Genomic DNA, 20,384 nt, shown 5'->3' with positions numbered 1-20,384 from the left:
CACTCAGGAACATCTGAGTAGCAGCAGGGACTACTTAAGAGTAATGTGTACATTAGAGTACATATATATATTTTATAGCAGCCTGAAGGAGCCTATAGAAGAGCTGGAGAGGAACTTTTAACAAGGGCATGTAACAACAGGAAAAGGGGAAATGGCTTCAAACTGAAAGAGGGAATGTTTTGATTACTATGGTTTAGTTGTCATGGTGGTGTTCAGACAAACATAGGACTCCATGATCTTTGAAGTGTTTTCCAATGCAAATGATTTTATGGTGAAACACCCAAAAAGGTTGCCCATAGAAGTCAGAGATGCCCCATTCCTGGAATTCAAGGCCAAGTTGAACACAGCTCTGAATAACCCAATCTAGTCATAGATGCCCCTACTACTCATTGCAGAGGGGTTGGACTAGATGTCCTATGAAAGGTCCCTGCCAGCTCAAATACTCTACAATTCTAAGATTAGAATTACATTCTCCTAGTTCAGTTCCTTTCTTAAATATAATTTTAGATTTTGAGACACGCAAACCTGAAATAATCAAAGCATGTTATCATGTAATATTTTTATTATGAATTTAAAAATAAAAAATGTCAGATTACAAATTTGGACGATTTAAAAGAGTTGTGCTATTTAGTAAGTAAATTCCAACTAAGTAGTAGGAAGGAAGGAAGGAAGGAAGGAAGGAAGGAAGGAAGGAAGTGGCGGAAGGAAGGAAGGAAGGAAGGAAGTGGCGGAAGGAAGGAAGGAAGTGGCGGAAGGAAGTGGCGGAAGGAAGTGGCGGAAGGAAGGAAGTGGCGGAAGGAAGGAAGTGGCAGAAGGAAGGAAGTGGCGGAAGGAAGGAAGGAAGTGGCGGAAGGAAGGAAGGAAGTGGCGGAAGGAAGGAAGGAAGTGGCGGAAGGAAGGAAGGAAGTGGCGGAAGGAAGGAAGGAAGTGGCGGAAGGAAGGAAGGAAGTGGCGGAAGGAAGGAAGGAAGTGGCGGAAGGAAGTGGCGGAAGGAAGGAAGTGGCGGAAGGAAGTGGCGGAAGGAAGTGGCGGAAGGAAGTGGCGGAAGGAAGTGGCGGAAGGAAGGAAGTGGCGGAAGGAAGGAAGTGGCGGAAGGAAGGAAGTGGCGGAAGGAAGGAAGTGGCGGAAGGAAGGAAGTGGCGGAAGGAAGTGGCGGAAGGAAGTGGCGGAAGGAAGTGGCGGAAGGAAGTGGCGGAAGGAAGGAAGGAAGTGGCGGAAGGAAGGAAGGAAGTGGCGGAAGGAAGGAAGGAAGTGGCGGAAGGAAGTGGCGGAAGGAAGGAAGGAAGTGGCGGAAGGAAGGAAGGAAGTGGCGGAAGGAAGTGGCGGAAGGAAGTGGCGGAAGGAAGTGGCGGAAGGAAGGAAGGAAGTGGCGGAAGGAAGTGGCGGAAGGAAGTGGCGGAAGGAAGTGGCGGAAGGAAGGAAGTGGCGGAAGGAAGGAAGTGGCGGAAGGAAGGAAGTGGCGGAAGGAAGGAAGTGGCGGAAGTGGCGGAAGTGGCGGAAGTGGCGGAAGGAAGTGGCGGAAGGAAGTGGCGGAAGGAAGTGGCGGAAGGAAGTGGCGGAAGGAAGTGGCGGAAGGAAGTGGCGGAAGGAAGTGGCGGAAGGAAGTGGCGGAAGGAAGTGGCGGAAGGAAGTGGCGGAAGGAAGTGGCGGAAGGAAGTGGCGGAAGGAAGTGGCGGAAGGAAGTGGCGGAAGGAAGTGGCGGAAGGAAGTGGCGGAAGGAAGTGGCGGAAGGAAGTGGCGGAAGGAAGTGGCGGAAGGAAGTGGCGGAAGGAAGTGGCGGAAGGAAGTGGCGGAAGGAAGTGGCGGAAGGAAGTGGCGGAAGGAAGTGGCGGAAGGAAGTGGCGGAAGGAAGTGGCGGAAGGAAGTGGCGGAAGGAAGTGGCGGAAGGAAGGAAGGAAGGAAGGAAGGAAGGAAGGAAGGAAGGAAGGAAGGAAGGAAGGAAGGAAGGAAGGAAGGAAGGAAGGAAGGAAGGAAGGAAGGAAGGAAGGAAGGAAGGAAGGAAGGAAGGAAAGGAAGGAAGGAAGGAAGGAAGGAAGGAAGGAAGGAAGGAAGGAAGGAAGGAAGGAAGGAAGGAAGGAAGGAAGGAAGGAAGTGGCGGAAGGAAGTGGCGGAAGGAAGGAAGGAAGGAAGTGGCGGAAGTGGCGGAAGGAAGGAAGTGGCGGAAGGAAGGAAGTGGCGGAAGGAAGGAAGTGGCGGAAGGAAGGAAGTGGCGGAAGGAAGGAAGTGGCGGAAGGAAGGAAGTGGCGGAAGGAAGGAAGTGGCGGAAGGAAGGAAGTGGCGGAAGGAAGGAAGTGGCGGAAGGAAGTGGCGGAAGGAAGGAAGGAAGTGGCGGAAGGAAGGAAGGAAGTGGCGGAAGGAAGGAAGTGGCGGAAGGAAGGAAGTGGCGGAAGGAAGGAAGTGGCGGAAGGAAGGAAGTGGCGGAAGTGGCGGAAGTGGCGGAAGTGGCGGAAGTGGCGGAAGTGGCGGAAGTGGCGGAAGTGGCGGAAGGAAGGAAGGAAGGAAGGAAGGAAGGAAGGAAGGAAGGAAGGAAGGAAGGAAGGAAGGAAGGAAGGAAGGAAGCCCTAAGAAAACTTAAGATGGAAGCAGAAGAAGCAGAAACAGGATTACCAAGTCCCCAGTTTGAGAAGCACTACAAAGCCGTGCAACAGGCAGTTCCGCAGGAGAGTGAGAAAGGGGAGCACAGGTCAGACTCTTGCACAAAAATAGGTGTTATAAGTAAAATATATGGGATTCAGTCACAGATGTGCACAAACACACATTCTCACACTTCCCAGGAATGCATCCTCACTAAAGCAGATGATGGATCCAGCACATACTATGGACTAAATAAAAATGAAATTTCTAATCTCTGGTAGTTTATTGTATCTTCCTTTCACCTTCCCCCAGTTTTGCTTCAGCTGCAAATTGTGGTTTACAGAATTCGTTTTTGTAAATTATTTGAAGCTGAGATCCTGAAGAAGCAGTCTAAAGAAGATCTAAGCTCTATGGGCCTCATCAGATATAAATATTGCTACACTCAAGTCTCAGCTGTATATGGAAGTTTGTTTCAACAGCTGATCTTCAAAACTCCATGCACCTTAGAAACACTGTTCTTACAACATCTTAGATGTCTCACATCCCAAAGGACTATAGTTCAATAATCCCATTTCTCTAAAAGCTACCCATAGAAAATACACAGAGGTTCTGCTCCAATCTGAGAGAATAAGAACCAGCTACATAACAGATATCTAAGTCAATAGTGAAAAACTGTTTAGAGGACAAGGGACATTGCTGTCTCTTTCCTGAACAAGTGCCTGTGTTTGGCTGCAACAACAAATCAAGATCACTTAACTAAACTTTTTCCTATTGTGGAACAAAAACAGGTTTTTGCCTCCACTAAACTGAAGAAAGGCTTGTATTATCTCATTCTGCAGGGAAATTCTTGTTATAGTATAGTCAAGAAGTAAACACTTCCAGTACTCATGAAAGGGGGATTACAGCATCAAACACCTACATGGGTAGATTGCAAAGTTAGTGGCCACACACTGCCCTGGGTATACCAAGGACATATGAAGCACATCACTCGGTGAACGCCTCAAAAAAAAAAAAAAAAAAAAAATAAAATCCCAGGGAAAATGGTATACTAGAGTCCCCAGAATTTTTCACTTCCCTGTAGACTACAGCAAGAAAAACTCTCAAACTCACAAAACAAACTCACAATTTTCATTCTTCACTGCTGCAATTAGTACATAATTACACAATAAAATACTACTTTCTGTTTTACCCAAATCTTATACTGGATCAGATGTCACAATGAGTTTGGTGAAATTAATTTTGTGTTTACTCAAAGGGTTTTAAAAAATACTTTATTACCTGCTTAACTGCCACAACAGTGTGCTGAACAACACATGCCACACATTTTTTCAGAAGAATAATTTCAGGCTCAAACAGACAGCCTCTCAAAAAATTTGATTTTAGCACACCTTCAGTGGCCTTCAACAGACCAAAAATAACAAAACCACTCCTGGAACTCAGTGAGTAAGTTTTAACTAATACTGAAACAGACATCTAGCTTCTACTGTAGGCTTTTGCTCCACAGCCAAAATAACTAGTCAACTGTCCTACACCATAGCTGAAAAACAAATGGTTCAAGACTACAAATACAACTGTAAAACCTACCTCCTACACATAGACTTATCCCAAGATAATGTTTCAGACTAGTAATCAATGTAATTTGGAACACTGTCCTGTGCCTTCCCCCATAAAAAACTTTCTACAGAAAATAATAATATAAAGAAATAATCTGACAGTCATAGGCTGTTTGTATCTACCTAATATGCATATGTTTATGTTTGTATCTACCTAATATGCAATGTAAAAAAAACTAGGAAGATGAAATGCAACGCACTTCACAATCAACAGACAATATAAAAGCATCCATCCTCACTACACATCCCAGAGGTAACTAAAAACACAATTTATGAATACCATCTGCTTCTACTGTCTCTTCAGCAATGTATTAGCAAAATACATAGATTTTAAAAATAGAGGAAAAAGTCTTACTCTGCTATATCAAGATATCCACAGGAAGCAGCTGCATGTAGAGGTATCCAGCCTTCATTATCTGGTTGATTAATATTTGCTCCATTTTCCACCAGAAATTTCACCATATCTACGTTATCATCTATACAAGCCTACAAAGAAAGAAAGAAAGAAAGAGTTAAGAAGTAAGTTAATATCAAAGCTGTTCTACAATCCTGTGCATCTTTAAGCAAAATCCTCAGGAGAAAAGGTAAGTATTTTCAGTTCTGATGAGGAGGTGGAGTTTCTTTGTTGTGGTCTGACAGCCAGACAGAAAGAATCTGAGAGATAAACAGCAAGTGTTTCACATTTATAAACTTCTAAAATTTAAACAGTTTAAAAAAGCCAAAAAAATATTATTTTCTCAGATAAATGCATTCTGGTTTTCTGAGAAGCCCTTTACAATCCTCACTGAAACCTTATTCTCCAGTACAAAGTGGTTCCTCAGGTCCTCACTTTATCCCAGGCCCAGCTCAGCCACTTGAGTGGATATTAAAATTGAATAAACAGCTACACCATGAAGTAGAAATGTGACTAAGAGCTAGGGAAGCACTTTGAAAACAATACCATAATGTTGTTTTTCCTGTAATGTAGATGAGACTACAGAGTATAAAGGGGTGCTACATAGTATTTCAAGATCCCTCTACTGTTTTCTACTGCAGTATCTTCAATACCACCATAAATCTTTCAACAGTCTATTAATCATTTCTGTTTATAAACTTACTTGAGTATCATTTTGGCAATTGCAAAAACATTATCATCTGCCTGCATCTCTTAAACAGCATTGCTCAGATTCAGAACTACTGCCATTCTCCAGACCTCCATCTTGACTGACTCCTACTTTGCCTTTCTTCTCTGTGTTCAAGTATTTTTCTCACAGGGTGCTCGGTAAGTTTTCTTTGCCAACTTCTATCCTGCTACCCTTAAAAGGGCAGAGCAACTGAGAGAAAAGTTCCTGTGCATTTCAGGGCAGCAAGAACTCCAAGCAGCTAGACCCCACAAGACTGGTATTAATTTTTTAGCTTAATAAATCAACAATACTACATAGCCACAAGGCTGAAATGAGAACCTCTGCTCCTGGGCTCCTAAATCCTACTAGGGAATTATGCCTCTAATGAAATGCAATTAAGGTATAAATTTTACTTTTCAGAATACTTCTGAAAAAAACCCCAAATTACATCATGTTTTACTATGGAAAGAAAACAACTTGGATATCCCTGGTTAAGCAACTGCACGTTCCAAGATGAATCCTGAAGCTTTCCTCCACTCAGCAATGCTGAGGCAACAGCTACACCATGAGGAGACTGTTGCTGCCCAGTGTAACCAGCCAAACAAAACCAGCCACAAATTATCCTTCTCTGACTCCATTTGCTTTAGTTAGGTACAGCTAGACTGCAACTAGACTGCAATACAATGCTTACATTATTTGGTTTTCAGTCAAAAACAAAACTCCATTCTTGAATTCTTGAAAACTGACTTGAAAACTTTATAGTCATATCCATCCCTAAAATCAGCAGTCCTTTTAATAAATTAGTTTCTTAACATACTCCAGGCAATAAACACTAAAAGTTTGTCAAGCATATTTGTCTTCAATTTCTCCCACTTATCAACAGTGTACAATGATTATACACTCATAATAAGCTCTGAAAGAAGAGAATCACTTCTTTTTGTAAGACATTTTATAACTTAAGGAAGTAATCAAATGCAAGACATAGTTAATCAGTTTAGGAGGAAAACAAATTCAAGAAGCTCAGATGTTTACATATAACAGAAACATCAACTATATACAGTCATACGTCCAGTTTTTCTGGATATTCAATTTGTCAAACTACTGGTATTTTATGTCTATAATATTATTCACCACCAAATTATAAGGAAAAATAAATTTATATCAGAAATATTTTTCAAATGTAGGTATTTAAATATTAAATATTAATATGCTGCATGCTTATTCTAAAGCTCCCTAAAATTCATCATTTGTGGAAAAAAAAAGCTATCTTCAAATTGATTAGCACTATTAACAAAAAAAAAAAAAACCAACAAACGAACACAAAGAAACAAAACCCCAACCATCTGGTTGAGACACAACCCAACACAGAACAATCCTTGCTTATTTTTCAAGTACACATGAGAAAACCTGGCAAGACATACTCATAAAAATGCTGTTGCTAAGTGAATCAAAAGCTTACATATGCAGCACATTAAAAGACATATGACTAAGTGCCTAAAAATATTTGACCAAATTTGGGCAGTTCATTGTGCCATACATGGCAAGAATCAGGAGAGCTTCAATACACTTACCAGGTATTAATCAGAGATTGCATATTCGTAACAACCAAAAATATTTTATTAAAACTCACCGTGGTCTTCAAAAAGGTAATACCTATCTCAAGTCTAATAAAACAAACTGCAATTGATTCTACTGCTGGAAAACACAAATCTACTGCATCATATGTCTCCATGTCCTTTTTTTCTTCTTAACAGAACTACAGGCAGGTGTTGGATAGATCCTATCACTCTCAGCACTTTCCACAGGAAAGGCACTTGTCACTATCATCAGGTACCTTAAGACAGAAAGCCAAGGAACAAATGTTATAAAAGAAATTTTATCTACACGTTTTTTTCATTTCTACTGCACTGCTCACTTCTAAATGCAGTATTTATCAAGTGTCAGAAGTGCCTCTGTTGTTAAAGACTGACATCTCAACCACAAAAGGAAAGCCTGTTGGAGCAGCATGATAAAGCAACAGCTTCTGAACAGATTGCTCTTCTAGATCCCAGCCTGCAAGTTATTACAAAGGAAAAGGCAATGCACATGAAGATGTAAATAACCAGAGTTCCACTGAGGCTGCAGTAACTCAGAAAGATAAATTCTCACAATTAATTCTGTCCCAGAATCTGAACAGAGGACACAGCTGCAGGTCCTCCTTTTCCACCTCTCTTACAGCCCTTTCAAGATTCATTTCAGTTCTTCACACTCATATGCCCCTAGCCCCAGTCTCTCCCGTCATGACCCACAGTTCCCACTCGAAGCATCAATTACCACTTAGTGAAATCACAGGTCATCTTAAAGTCCTTTCCAAGCACTTGCAAAACACACCTGTAGAGCACACACACTAGCCAGCTCCTAGGGCAAGAAGAACATGGGGGCTCACACACAAGATTCCCTTCATCCCATGAACTGGTTTCTCTCTCTTTCAACCCCAGCCTCACCAACTGGTAGAAAGGCATTTCCACATGAAGCACTCATCACCCTGCCAAATTTGATCTAAGTTAGCCAGTGGGCCTCAAACAGAACAACAGCTACCAGTGCAATCGTATAAACCTTGTTTCCTTTGAAGACCAATTTAGAAACTAGGCTAATCAGTCATAAAGTCAAAGCAAAGTTGAGAATACAAAGTCTGGTTACCTTTTCTGATAAGAAAAAGGAAGTACACTCAAGTCCAGTAAAGAGAACCACTTTCTATTTGTACAACAACTTGAAACTTAGACTCCGAAGGCCAGCAAAAATCAACAGCGCCTGGCTCCCACACAGACCTGTCCTAGGTAGGTCTAGTTTGTGCTGGAAACAATATTTTAACCTTTTCCCATAAATACTCAAAAGGGGATAACCAGATACCATGCTGAACACGGGAGACTTTTAACTGTATTTGCCATGACTTTGTATTCCAGTGCAAGTAGCAGGTGATAAACCTGGCTCTTGATACTGCCCCATGTTAAGAACACAGGTGACAGGGAACTCTTAAGTTAGTCAGTAGCCTTAAAAGATATAGCTTTAAAAGAAGAATCAGAAGTGCTTGGTTCATTAGTGAGTAACCACCCAAAGAATTCAGCAGACAGCACTCTTCCCCAAAAGACAGGAAAAACAAGCCTGTAATTATTTTTTAAAAGTCAGAAATCTTGTAGGGAAAGAAGCAATGAATCTGTATACACATGAAGCAGAGCCATACACCATGCACCTTACATGGGGCTACAAATTTTAATGATTTTCATTAACATCTAATGAAGTAACACCATGTACTGTTTAGAAATTAGTTTTGGTAAAATTCATCTCCATTCTCCACAAAAAGATTAAAACCTACCCTTTTACTGATTAGATTAGTATTCTGATCTATTCCATAAATTATTTTGTATGTATTAGGAAAACAAACATGTATTTCACCTCTGCCATCACATTTCATTTTTTCCTTATTTACTCTTGGTACAGAAAAGAGCCAAAAATATGAACACAGGAGAATATATTAAAGGGATAAAACAAGTCAAACAGTCATTCTGAATTGCCATGTGAATACCAGAAACAGGAGGAAGACCTCACACAGTGAGGGTCTAGAATAGTTTATCCCCCTTTTCAATTTTTCGAGTGAAGTACTTCCAGTGGATTCAACAGGACTTAGCAGAACATGAACATCTTTGCTAATGTACCCGAGAATCAAATTAAAGCAGTAGAGCTGGTTTAAAGTGGCTCCCATTCTCTTCACCTTGGGTTGCCTAGTCCCTCTGCCATCACATACCCACACTCCCTCCCTTACAGCTATGCTGACACATTGTGCTAAATTGAATCTAAACTGGATCAGAAAGGCAATTCTAATTTAAAATGAAAAAAAATTAAGAAAGGAAAATATCTTTATCAGATTAAAGCAGAATTATTTGCTTTGGTTATATTAAAATGGGTTTTGTGTTCAGAGAAGTAGCATTGTTCTGAAATTAATCTTCATGTCCTAGTTCCACTATCAGAGAAACAAAATTCAGTTTCACTCTGATTTTTCACCCATTACAAAGCCTGTGTTAAAGCTTCTTGTTTCAAACTGACACTTTTTGAAAGATGTATCTTTAAATTAGCAACCACTTCTACCACTCTCACTTTAAAATTCACAACACGTTTAAGCCTTGTTTCTTGTTTCTTGTAAGATTTCACAGAATCAAAATATTTTGGGTTGGAAGGGACTCATCTAGTCTCAAATCCCTGTCATGGGCAGGAACATCAGGTTGCTGAGAGCCCCATCCAACCTGGCCTTGCACAGCCTTCCTACGGAAATCACATTACTCACTCTGTCTACTTCACTGTCCTCCCTCCCTTGCCGAGCAGTTTCAACTGAAACTGAGACAGAAATAGAGGCTGAAGAGAATTAAATTCATCAGTTGTCATGAAAAGGTGGTCAACCATGAGTCCTCTGAAATAATGGCACCACAGAGCAGTTCACAATGTGAACTCAACAATTACTGTTCCTATCCAAGTCCTTGTGCTGACCTCCAAGTGAGCACCATGAGATAATCCCCACAGTTTGAACACTGGTCTCATTCTGCAATGATTTTTGCCTTCATGAGGAAAGGTTTTCTTAGGAGAGAGCACATTACAGTTCACTAATCACATCTTCTGTTCATCTTCACCACTGGGAAAAAAAGAGTAAGTTTACAAATTGCAACTCTTAGAGGATTTTTTTCTTTCAATAAACAACTAACTGAGAAGGTCTAAAAAGAAATTTGGTCAAAAGAACCAAACTAAATTTGAGCAACACTTTCCACTTTCAACAGCTAACATATTTATGCTGCCCCATAATTAATAATGAAGCACCAACAAGTGAAATGGCAGTAAAGTGTATGAAATGAAACATCAACCTTATCTAACTTTCAAGCTACGGAGTCAAAGTAATCTGGGAGTTACAGCCACCAGAACAAAGGAGGAATTTTTTTTTTTCCCCCACCAAATTTGTTACTTGGTCATTAATTCAATGTTTTCATACTAAGTATAGCATCTTACAAGGTTCTAATATTCATAATGACTATGTCCTAAGAATCACTGAATATTCTGGAACACTTTCAGGACAAAGGGTAATAAGAATGACCAACAAATGAGATTATGAAGTATTAGTGATTACTACACTTATTTACTATTCAAGCAATCACTATGAAAGTAGGTATTTTACATTTGCCAAGTACTCCATTTAATACAGTACATATAGGGTGGAGAGGCTGCTGTTGATGTTCATGTTTACATTAAGAAACAAAAAACTTTTGGTGTTGTAACAGAACTTTAGGCATCAAACTATTATTACAGATGACAAATATTGCTCAATTATGAAATTAAGTGATCATTTAGCCAACCCACAAATCACAGCTTCTATTTTTCACTGAGCTGGGGTAATACAGGATACCTTGCCAACTGACAAAATATAGTTTTAAGTTTGAATATTTTACTTTATTAAAGCATGCTTTCTAGTAAAAACAGTATGGTTTACAATGCAAATATCCTTGCTAAACTAGTAATATTAGCCTTTTGCTAGACTAGTGTTATTTTGTTTAACTTGCCTGTAAATACTATCTATGTGTATGACACACTTGTGTGTTATTTTTTGGTAAGAATGGCCTACTATTTTAAATCCTGGAGAATTGGCCCATAAAAATTAATTAAAATTATTATCACCATATCAAATAATTCAAACTACCAAAGCATTTCAAGAGTACCTCATGGATTCTGCAAGTTATTGCAAACTCTTCTCTAGAGAAATTTCTTGGAAACACTTCACTTTTAAGCACAGAAAATGAGAATCATTTTAGACACCTGCAAAAGCAGGTGAGAAAGACACTTTCTCCTACGGAAAAAACACTACTTGAGGATGATGCAACCTTTCATGTCCATTCAAGTCTCATGGGGAAGGCATGCAGAGGTTATTGAAATCCTGCAGAACTGTCAAACATTGACAAAAATAGACAAATCATTCCAGAACTCAAACTTCTCTAGTTATTATTTCCATTTCATGTAAACAACTTGTCTAAGTTTTCTGAGTTATACATGAGTATATCTCAACAAAAGTTTACTTAAGATTTTCTTTCAGCTCCAAGACAGAACCAGGAACTATATGAAATCAGTAAATGTTTAGCTCAAATATGCAGTAAGAGCACAATGTAATTTCCATCCTACCATTCAATCTTGTTTTCTCTGCTACGCTGAATTACCAATTAAATTACATGCCCTTAAACTTTACTAGTTTGTAACTTAAAGTTGAATCTGCAAATTTAGCTGTGGACACAATTCATGAAAAGTACTGAAATCTATTGCTGTTGAGACTGATATAATCTACTTATTAAAAAATCAGTCTTATAGGGATTTCCCACAATTTAAATCCTAATGAATGCTTATTCATAAATCTTGATCAGGACTGCAATAGGATACATGTATTTGAGTAGTTTCAGAGTGTTTCAAAATAGAATTATGCTTGCCCTCTAACCTCCAGCCAAGATAGGTGAGGAGAAAAGGAGAGTTGGCTGCTGCAACATTATTTACTCTAACCAGAGATGTGACTCTCAGTGTTACCAATCCCAGTCATGGATCAAGACTCATTCTGACAGACATTACAGGGACATAACAACCCAATCTAATGTCTGCTTTCCTGTTCTTGCTGAAATAATCCCAGCTATTCTATTCCAGGCTACCTAGTATTACATGCAAATGTGCTTCTAAATTGATATTCGTTTTCATTTTTAGCTCTGTGAAAATCTATTTTTAGGAACACTTGAAATTCCCACACCAGAAGTTATCTCTTAATTAAAACCACCACACTAAATGTGTAGTATTAAAATTTAATGGTATTCATCTACTGCAACTCGAAGAAAAATCTCAAGACAACCTACCAAAAACATTTGCCTAATCTCCTCAAATAACCCTTGGAAAATGAGATGTCACCAAAAAAAAATTATTTTGGAAGAGATTAAACCATTTGGTCATCAAGTTACTGATGCTGGTGTATATCTATTTACCTGAATGGCCTTTTTTCTCCTGGCTCATAGTGACAAAGCTGGTGAAGAGACTGGACTCTACGAAGCAATCTCTGTCTTAAGTTCACATAAATGAGGCTCTTTCTTAAACTTGTGGTATTAAGTGCCTGAGAAATAACTTCTGCTTTTCCTTCTGATTTCTTTAAATTTAAAAAGAACACTAGTACTTTTTTTGGAACTTGCTTATAAACATATTTTCAGGTATCTTAGGCAGCTTTTTAACTACATGCCAAGTGAAAGAACATGAGTTTACCAGGCCAAATGGTGAAATGAAGATCTGACAGACACCATGGTATTACAGCTGGTACGATGTGCAAATTCACAAACCCTGAAGGCTTAGGCAGGTAAGTATGTGTAAATTACATATGAGGGATTCTCACTTTAGCTACATGTTGTTGAAACCTATCAAAACTCAGTGAATTTGGGACTAGCATCCAGAACTGAATTTCAGGCTCATTTGTTTCACAAATGGCTGTCTCTATTTTCTGGCCTCTGCCTTCACAGCTTGCTTTCTGAGGCAATTTCAGCAGATCACAGAATCACAGAATGGGTCAGGTGGTAAGAGACCACAGTGGTCATCCAGCCTAACCCCCCTGCTCAAGCAGGGTCATCCTAAAAGCACATGGCACAGGACTGTGTCCAGACAATCTTGAGTATCTCCAGAGACTCCACAGCCTCTCTTGACAATCTGTTCCAGGGCATGGTAAATAAGTTCTTCCTCATACTCTGATGGAACTTCCTGTGTATCAGTTTCTGCCCATTGCCTCTGGTCCTATTGCTTGGAACCACCAAGAAGAGCCTGGAAACATCCTCTGACATGCTCCCTTCAGATACTCATATATAAATTACGAGGTCCCCCCTAAGTCACCTTTTCTCAAGGCTGAACAGGCCCTGTGGCTGATGCACCATACTCAGTGGGACACAGCCATACAACCCTCCACATCTACCTTGTGACAAGTATGGAAAAGAAACAAGGTTCAGGAGTACACAAAATTGGCATACTGTAAAAATATAGTGCCATTATACAGTTATGCTTTCATTCGGCATTTATTGCTACAACTTTGGCAGACAGTGATTAGTTTGCAGGGTTACACAATGTATAGATAATATATTTGAGGAGGAGAAAGCAATGTCATGTAGGACACATATTTTTGTCCCAGTCAAATTAAATAGTAGCCAACTGCATTTCAAATAGGTTTTTTTTTTTCTGTGAGAAAACATAACCTGCTTTTAGCATATAGGTGACTAATCAAGTTCTTGAGCCAAAGCAGCTTTTCAATTTAAAATACTTAACCTCCTGATAGCCCCTAATGCACTTTCTTAACCAAAATAATCTAGCAAAACAAAAAGGCATAAATAAAACTTTGTAGGGGAACCTGTCTACATAAACAAGTAGGTTTACAAATTTCTATGTTCTTTCTATTAAATTTAAACCATGTGTGCCAAGTTTTCTTTTTAAACTCTGCTTCTGACTATCATCTCTATACAGTGTTCTGAGTTCTTCAGAGTGGAAGACTGCAGTGCCTTGGAAGAAAGTAAACCTGACCATATCTATCAGCCCTCCTCTGTGAACTCACAGGCTATGTTTGCATTCCAGTCATCAGCTGACGTTTAATCTTTTGCATTAGCAGGATCTACAGGAAGTTTCACTGCTTTCTAATTTTAGGAAGTGAAGTGGCAGAACTGAGTAGAATAAAAGAAATAGCATTGAATTTAAGAAAAGCTATGATAACTTCAATGATAAAGCTTCACCCCATCAAGGGGAAAAATTTACATGCTGATAGAGCATCCTAGAGTAATCAAGATAGACTTTCTGTGCGCTCACTTTCGTACTACACCTTACTGTTGACAATAAAAAGCACCTTTAACAGAGGAAACCAAGATGACAGGTACAAAAAGGCAGTAAGACACTAATTCAATTAGCACTTGCCATGTGTGGTTTTATCCTTAGCATTATACAGCATATTAGTAGTAAAAGCAGATATAGTAAGCTGATAAGGCTGGTATCAGTCAGAACTCTTTTACTCCCTAAGCAGGGGAATCTATGCAAATAAATGACTAATTTGTATAGCTCAATTTAACAGAGGATAAAAAAGTACACGTGAAGTATGAATAATACATCAGTTAGATTTATATGCATTTTACACATAGAAAGTAAGTATAATCAAATTGAATGAAAAACCTCATACTTGGATGGAATCAAGAATAAAATAAGAAGTAACACTGACATTTCAAACTGCTTAAGCATTAATCAGATAATCTTAAATATGATAAATATATTCATTTATCAGAAGTACATTCTGTGCACAAAGCCACTTAAACAGAGGTAGGACTACATGTAAACAAGGAAACAAATTGTTTCTCAGTTTTCCATTTTTAAGGAAAGATATCTTGCCTCTGCTACTTTCTGTTCCTAGACTGGAAAAAGAAAAGCTATTATTCTCTAACACAAATGCCAGAAATCCAATTTGTGATCAAACTTATAATTCATTGAATTGACTAGATAAACTGGAAATAACTTCCAGCTTTTCAAAAATGCTACGAAGTCTTGAAGCTGACTTAGGTTACGAATCAGCAGGTTCAGGATGAAATTATTTTGACAGGATCACTAATATTTTAGCAGAAAACCAAGGCTTTTCTAAAAAACAATACTTGAACAGAGTATCAGTATATCAGAGATCAAGTATCAATACTTGAACAAAAGCAAATCAGCCAAACTTGTTACAGTAAATATCAAACACCTGGTTTTTCTCAAAATGGTATTTTTAATATAGATTTTGTCTATTCAGATTGTAATAAGGTGAGAAACCTGGAAACCTGCAGCTTCCAGTCCCTGCAACTCTGCAGGTGTCAGACAACACCTTTTCCAGGTGTATCAGCAGTAACACCTCAATACTCCTCAGTACAGGCCTCGCTCTGAAGGTAGGGCAACACAGAAGTGTTGAGAAACCTTCAGAATAATCCTCACAGTGCAGCATCTTTTACACGTAACAGTGATGTCTATGTATTTTACCTTAACTTTAAAAAAAAACAAAAAAAAAACCAAAACCAGGAATCAGCTCTCCAATTTTTTCCCCAGTGGCTGTGGAACGCATATATTCATAACTTCATTTTACAATCACTCAATTAATTTCTGCTTTCAGAAATACATTCAGAACAAAACCAGAAGAAACTGGGACCTGGTTTGTTTTCTCTTCTGTCCTAAGTTTGAATGAATTACTCAGGGGAGTGCATAAGGTATAGACAATGCTAAAAAATTCAGTATCAGGTAGTTTCCATATAAATTTTCATATTCCACATTGTAGGAACACACAGAGCATCATTTGGAACCATCTGTCCAAAGCCTTTTTTCTCATTTAATCTGCACAAAAAATGTCCCCATGTACTCCAAAAGGTAAGGTTCTTGTAACAGACAAAGATCACCATGACTCAAATTATCCGCAAGTGAAAGATGGTATCATGATATACCTAAAGCCAAAATTCAAGGCAGCCAAGTCACTTAAAGAAAGCTTTGGAAGTTAAAAAGAGTGTATTCATGATGTCCCTTTGTTAAAAAAATCTTCTAAAATAATTTACATGCGTGCTTCAGAATAGTTAACAAAACTGTTTGTTCAAACAAATAAAAAGATAATAATCAAACACACCACAAGCCTCTGTCAAGTATAAAGAATAAAAAGAAGTATTCAAGACCAAACTCCCTCTCTATCAAAGGCCAGCTATGCAGCTGTTCATCTGCACAGAGTTTGCAACTTCTAAAAAAGGCATTTTTGCCACAGTGAAACTTAACACCCTCTTCAATAGGCTTGCTACATTGTGAACTTGCTGCGCACACCCTCACTGGTCCGAGGGAAGATGAAACCTGTGTTCCCATGTAGGTGCTTCCTTTGTCCCAGCAGCAACTCCAGTCCCATTTCCAACAACTATCTTTTGACTGTATCCAAATTTTTCACTAGCACAAAGAAACAGCTGTGAGTACTTCCTAACAGCGACAGACATCTAGGATTTCTCTTGAGCCACAAAATTAACAACATCCACTTTGGAACCCTCTCCCAAAAGAACACGACAGAAGTACCAGCTTGGACATTGGATTCCCTCTGGTCTATATAAACAGGAAATTCTTTGGTACTGTTGTCCCATTAGAAACTCATTATGACAGATTAACAAAGAAACTGCAAGTAATCACAAGTTCCTAAGAAAGCACTTACACCCAAATTACATTGAAAAATGGTCAGGAAGACAACAGCCAACAAGTAAAATAATCTAAGTTTATTTAGACCCATCCACAACAGTAAGTATCACTATATATACACAATACATTTTTAAAAGAGGAAATTTTCAAGCCTTTTTTTAAAATCCTCTGAACGGGTATCACATGGATCAGAAACCATTACTCTTAAACACAATTTTATTAGGAAGTTACAGTAGTAAAGAAATAAAGAAAAAGTATGGCGGCAATTAAAAATAATTTTTTAACAAATAAAACGGAGACAATCAAGATACAACCCAAAGTTAAAATGGGTATAAGTAGTATAAACTTAAAATAATAGAGTAGAAATTTGGAAAGGAAAGTTACAAACATCAATGAAAAAACACAGCTGTCACAGGCAGGAATAATGAAGCATTTTTTAGATATGTTAAGAATGGAGAAAACACCAGAAACAACATATAGGGCATATAAAACTAAATAAATAAATAAATGAAATTGATCAACAAATACTTCTACTGTGTGTTTTGAAATAATCAGTTTTGCCTTGCATAATGAGGCTGATATACCTTCTAGCCTACTAGTAGTAAGGAAGAACATTAAAACCCCATTGATCACTGTTTTAACTTGGTAGATCTTGGTAATACAAATCACAGGTGTGCTTGGGCAGCTCCCTAGCCACTATTCAAGAATTAACGCAGCTTCAAGTTTGCCAGTGCTTCTAAACAGACTGTGAAATACCTGAAAAACAGCAAATGATTGATAACACCATACCAGCGCTGCAAAGCAGCAACAGAAATGCCTGGAAGTGTTACCTTGTCAGCCATCCTGGATAAAATAAATAAAAAATTGACAAATAAACAAACAAAAAAAAATCCATGTAAAAGATTCTGAGATAACTGAGGTTCATTAGGCTTATCAGCATGTCAACACAGTTATACTGCCTCAAAATCTTTACTGAGCATCACCAACAGCACCACTGCTTTTTTTTGCACCATGGAGGCAGATCTGATGAACATGGAATGCAGCTGACACTCCTACAATCTGGGGCACTAGCAAACAGTTTTGAAACAACATAGGTCTAACAAGGCTTTTTAAGCTTGCAGCCTTGCCAGATGAAAGCTTACCCCACTCAGAACAACTCTCCATAAATGTTCATGAAAGCTTACTAGCAGAGACTCCTTTGGTGCAGAACCTGAACAGGCTTTCTCAGGAGACGACACCTTGAAGTATGTCTCCCCAAACCTGAGTTTAAACAGATTTCTCTTTTTTTTGTTCATAGTATACTCTGACCACATCAAGTATCAGACTAACTCTGCTGTTTTGGCACACAAAGCATGAAAACCCAGCACAAACTGAGTAATTTTGAGAAGCAGGTCTCTAGACTCCATCTGCAACCAATGCTACTGTTGTTCTCATGGCATTAAAAAGCAAACCAGACTCTCACACAGAGTCTCAGATATTCACTCTGATACAGAGGTCAAGAATGATAGATGCTGACTTTTCATCACCATATTAGAAGCATTGGTGTACTAAAAATGTTATACTTTTCATCGTTATATTACAAAAGCAGCTTCTTTTTCAAACTGCTGTGTGTGCTCCAGTACTAACACCATCTCAAGCCTTATTCTGCTGGATTTATTTGTTTGTACACTCTGAGTCATGTTATACCACTTTCACCGCTGCCACCAAACATGTAAGACAGCAGATCTGAAGCATTTCATGTGGCAAGAGTTTACGACCCTCCAAGTCACAGCTGTGCTCATGCGTATTCTGTGTGGCACAACTTGCAGCACCTCAAGAGGTCATGCCCACTATCCCCTAAGTCTCTACAAGTTCTAGGGCAAAGCTTACAGATAGGGCAAACATAAGCTGTATTTTCCCCATCTTCTACAGAGCCTTTGATCCTCACAAATCAAATTTTCTCTGTGTGTAAAGGCAAACCTGTAAGCTAGTAAACTCTGAATTTTCTAGTTCTTGCTAACCTAGTTAAGAGCAATTTTATCCAAGCAAACAAGCAAGAGAAAAGTACTGTAACTAGATGAGCAACCGTCACCCACAGCATACATGCCAAAATCAGCCTGACAAAATCATGGTGCCCTCTGCAATTTTGCCAGAGAACAAGGAATTCAGACATTCATACATATGCTGCAGTTCTCTCTAGCTTCTCAGTCCTGCATGCCAAATTTTGGAAGCTCAGAAATGAGTTCCAAGAAAAAAAAGCACTGAAGAAACTTGCCACTTATGTATTTTTTTCACTGTCTTTAACTGCACACAATACCACTTTTAAGAGATTAGGAGGATATACCTTTGGTAAAAGTTCTTGTAGTTGAATGCTGATAAAAACAGACTTTAGGAAAGCATTTAAAGTGAGCTTTTATGACCATCTTTCCCTGCTACACTTGATTTTAGGCAGTTATACAAAAACTATATCCCAGTTGATAGCAATTAGACTCTCATCTGAATATTTTGCTTTAGAGTCTATGACATTCAGATGATGACAATGTTTCAAAGGACTTACAAATACCATCCCTATCCGATAATTTGCCTATGTTTCAAGATGAGTTTTAAGCAATAATCTGTTCCCTGCAGGAGGTAGTGTTATAAAACCAGAAAACCCTAATTCCTTTGAACTAACATACACTAATCATAATCATTCAGGGCATGATTCTACACGAGCTCACTGTTGACAAACAGGGAGGTCCCAGTCTCCCTCCTCATTCTCAACTGCACACTCCCAAAAGTATTTGTCAGAATCTCCATTAGCCAATTCACTAACCAGCAAGGCAGAAACAATCTTTTCTTCCTCCCCACCCACTGAAACAAACAAAACAGGAGGACGGAAAGAAAACAGCATGGTGGGAGGAAGAGCACACCCTTTCAAGGCACCAAAGTAGAGTACTGCCTCAGTTGTACCTGGAGCTGCAGCCACTTCAGTTTCAGTTTAAAAAGGATTCTAGGGAAAAGGACAAAAGCTTAAATTGCTAATTATGCAGTAACTCATTATTGTTGACTTCTGAGAGACTGCTGACATCTTCTAATTGCATCAGGACAGAAAGCACTCTGACCTTCTCTTTACTGGGACTGTGTCAGCTTGAAAGAAATAAGAAAAGCCCAGAAGTCTGCTGTTTACCTGACCTTAGCAGTATGCATGTCATCACAAAATCAATCACAAATGTTCTCAAATTTGCTTCTTGTACATCAGACTTCTAGTTAAAGATGATTATTATTAAACAACACAAAAATGAAAACCTGGCTGAGAAGCACACCTGGCTCCAAGATCAGTCATACGAATGCACACTGGCTTTACTGACTGCATTCCCCCCAAAATACCTACGAACAAATGAAAAAAGAAAAAAAAAGAAAAAAAAAAAAAAAACACAAAAAATGAAATAGCTTTGACTTCATGGAGAAAGTACAAACACTGCCTGAGCATGGGGAAAGTCTAAGCACTGCAGAGTTTTGGTGGGTAACCACTCAACATCCCTGGAAGGGGAGGAGCAGTAGCAAGGGATAGAGTTTGACAGGGAACACTTCCAAGATTCCACATTTAAGACAAATGGACAAAGGGCCACATGACTTTCTCTACTATTCAATCATACACTGTTCATGCTGCAAAATGAAAGCTCCTGCAATGCAAACTGTTTTGTAAACTGGTTCTCAATTTATTTGCATGAAAGTTCTATCCATCAGGCTGCGGGCTACACTCCCAATACCACAGAGTGCATGCTGAGAAACTGACTCCATGTTGTACAGAAAAGAGAAACCCACTTCCTGACACTCCAGAAGACGCCTTGAGCTTGCTTTTTCTTCTCTACAGTGCGCACCTCTACAAAAAAAAAAAAAA

The 20,384-nt window shown here is 39.0% G+C and overlaps 1 protein-coding gene across 2 annotated transcripts in view; it reads right to left on the bottom strand.

The window, feature by feature from the left end:
- The window catches only part of PPP1R12A (protein phosphatase 1 regulatory subunit 12A), a 113,253-nt gene that overhangs the window by 65,102 nt on the left and 27,767 nt on the right, over positions 1-20,384 (bottom strand). For both annotated transcript variants that reach the window (XM_014248945.2, XM_005519385.3), the window contains exon 2: positions 4,543-4,673. In XM_014248945.2, the coding sequence (XP_014104420.1) occupies positions 4,543-4,673 (131 nt within the window). The remainder of the gene's footprint in view (positions 1-4,542; positions 4,674-20,384) is intronic.

Source organism: Pseudopodoces humilis, chromosome 5, assembly GCF_049639895.1.
Source record: "Pseudopodoces humilis isolate 2021_Gansu_Grassland_sample_001 chromosome 5, ASM4963989v1, whole genome shotgun sequence".
Lineage (NCBI taxonomy): Eukaryota > Metazoa > Chordata > Aves > Passeriformes > Paridae > Pseudopodoces > Pseudopodoces humilis.
The sequence above is the reverse complement of the archived record's forward strand: the minus strand, read 5'-3'. Positions and strand labels throughout refer to the sequence as shown.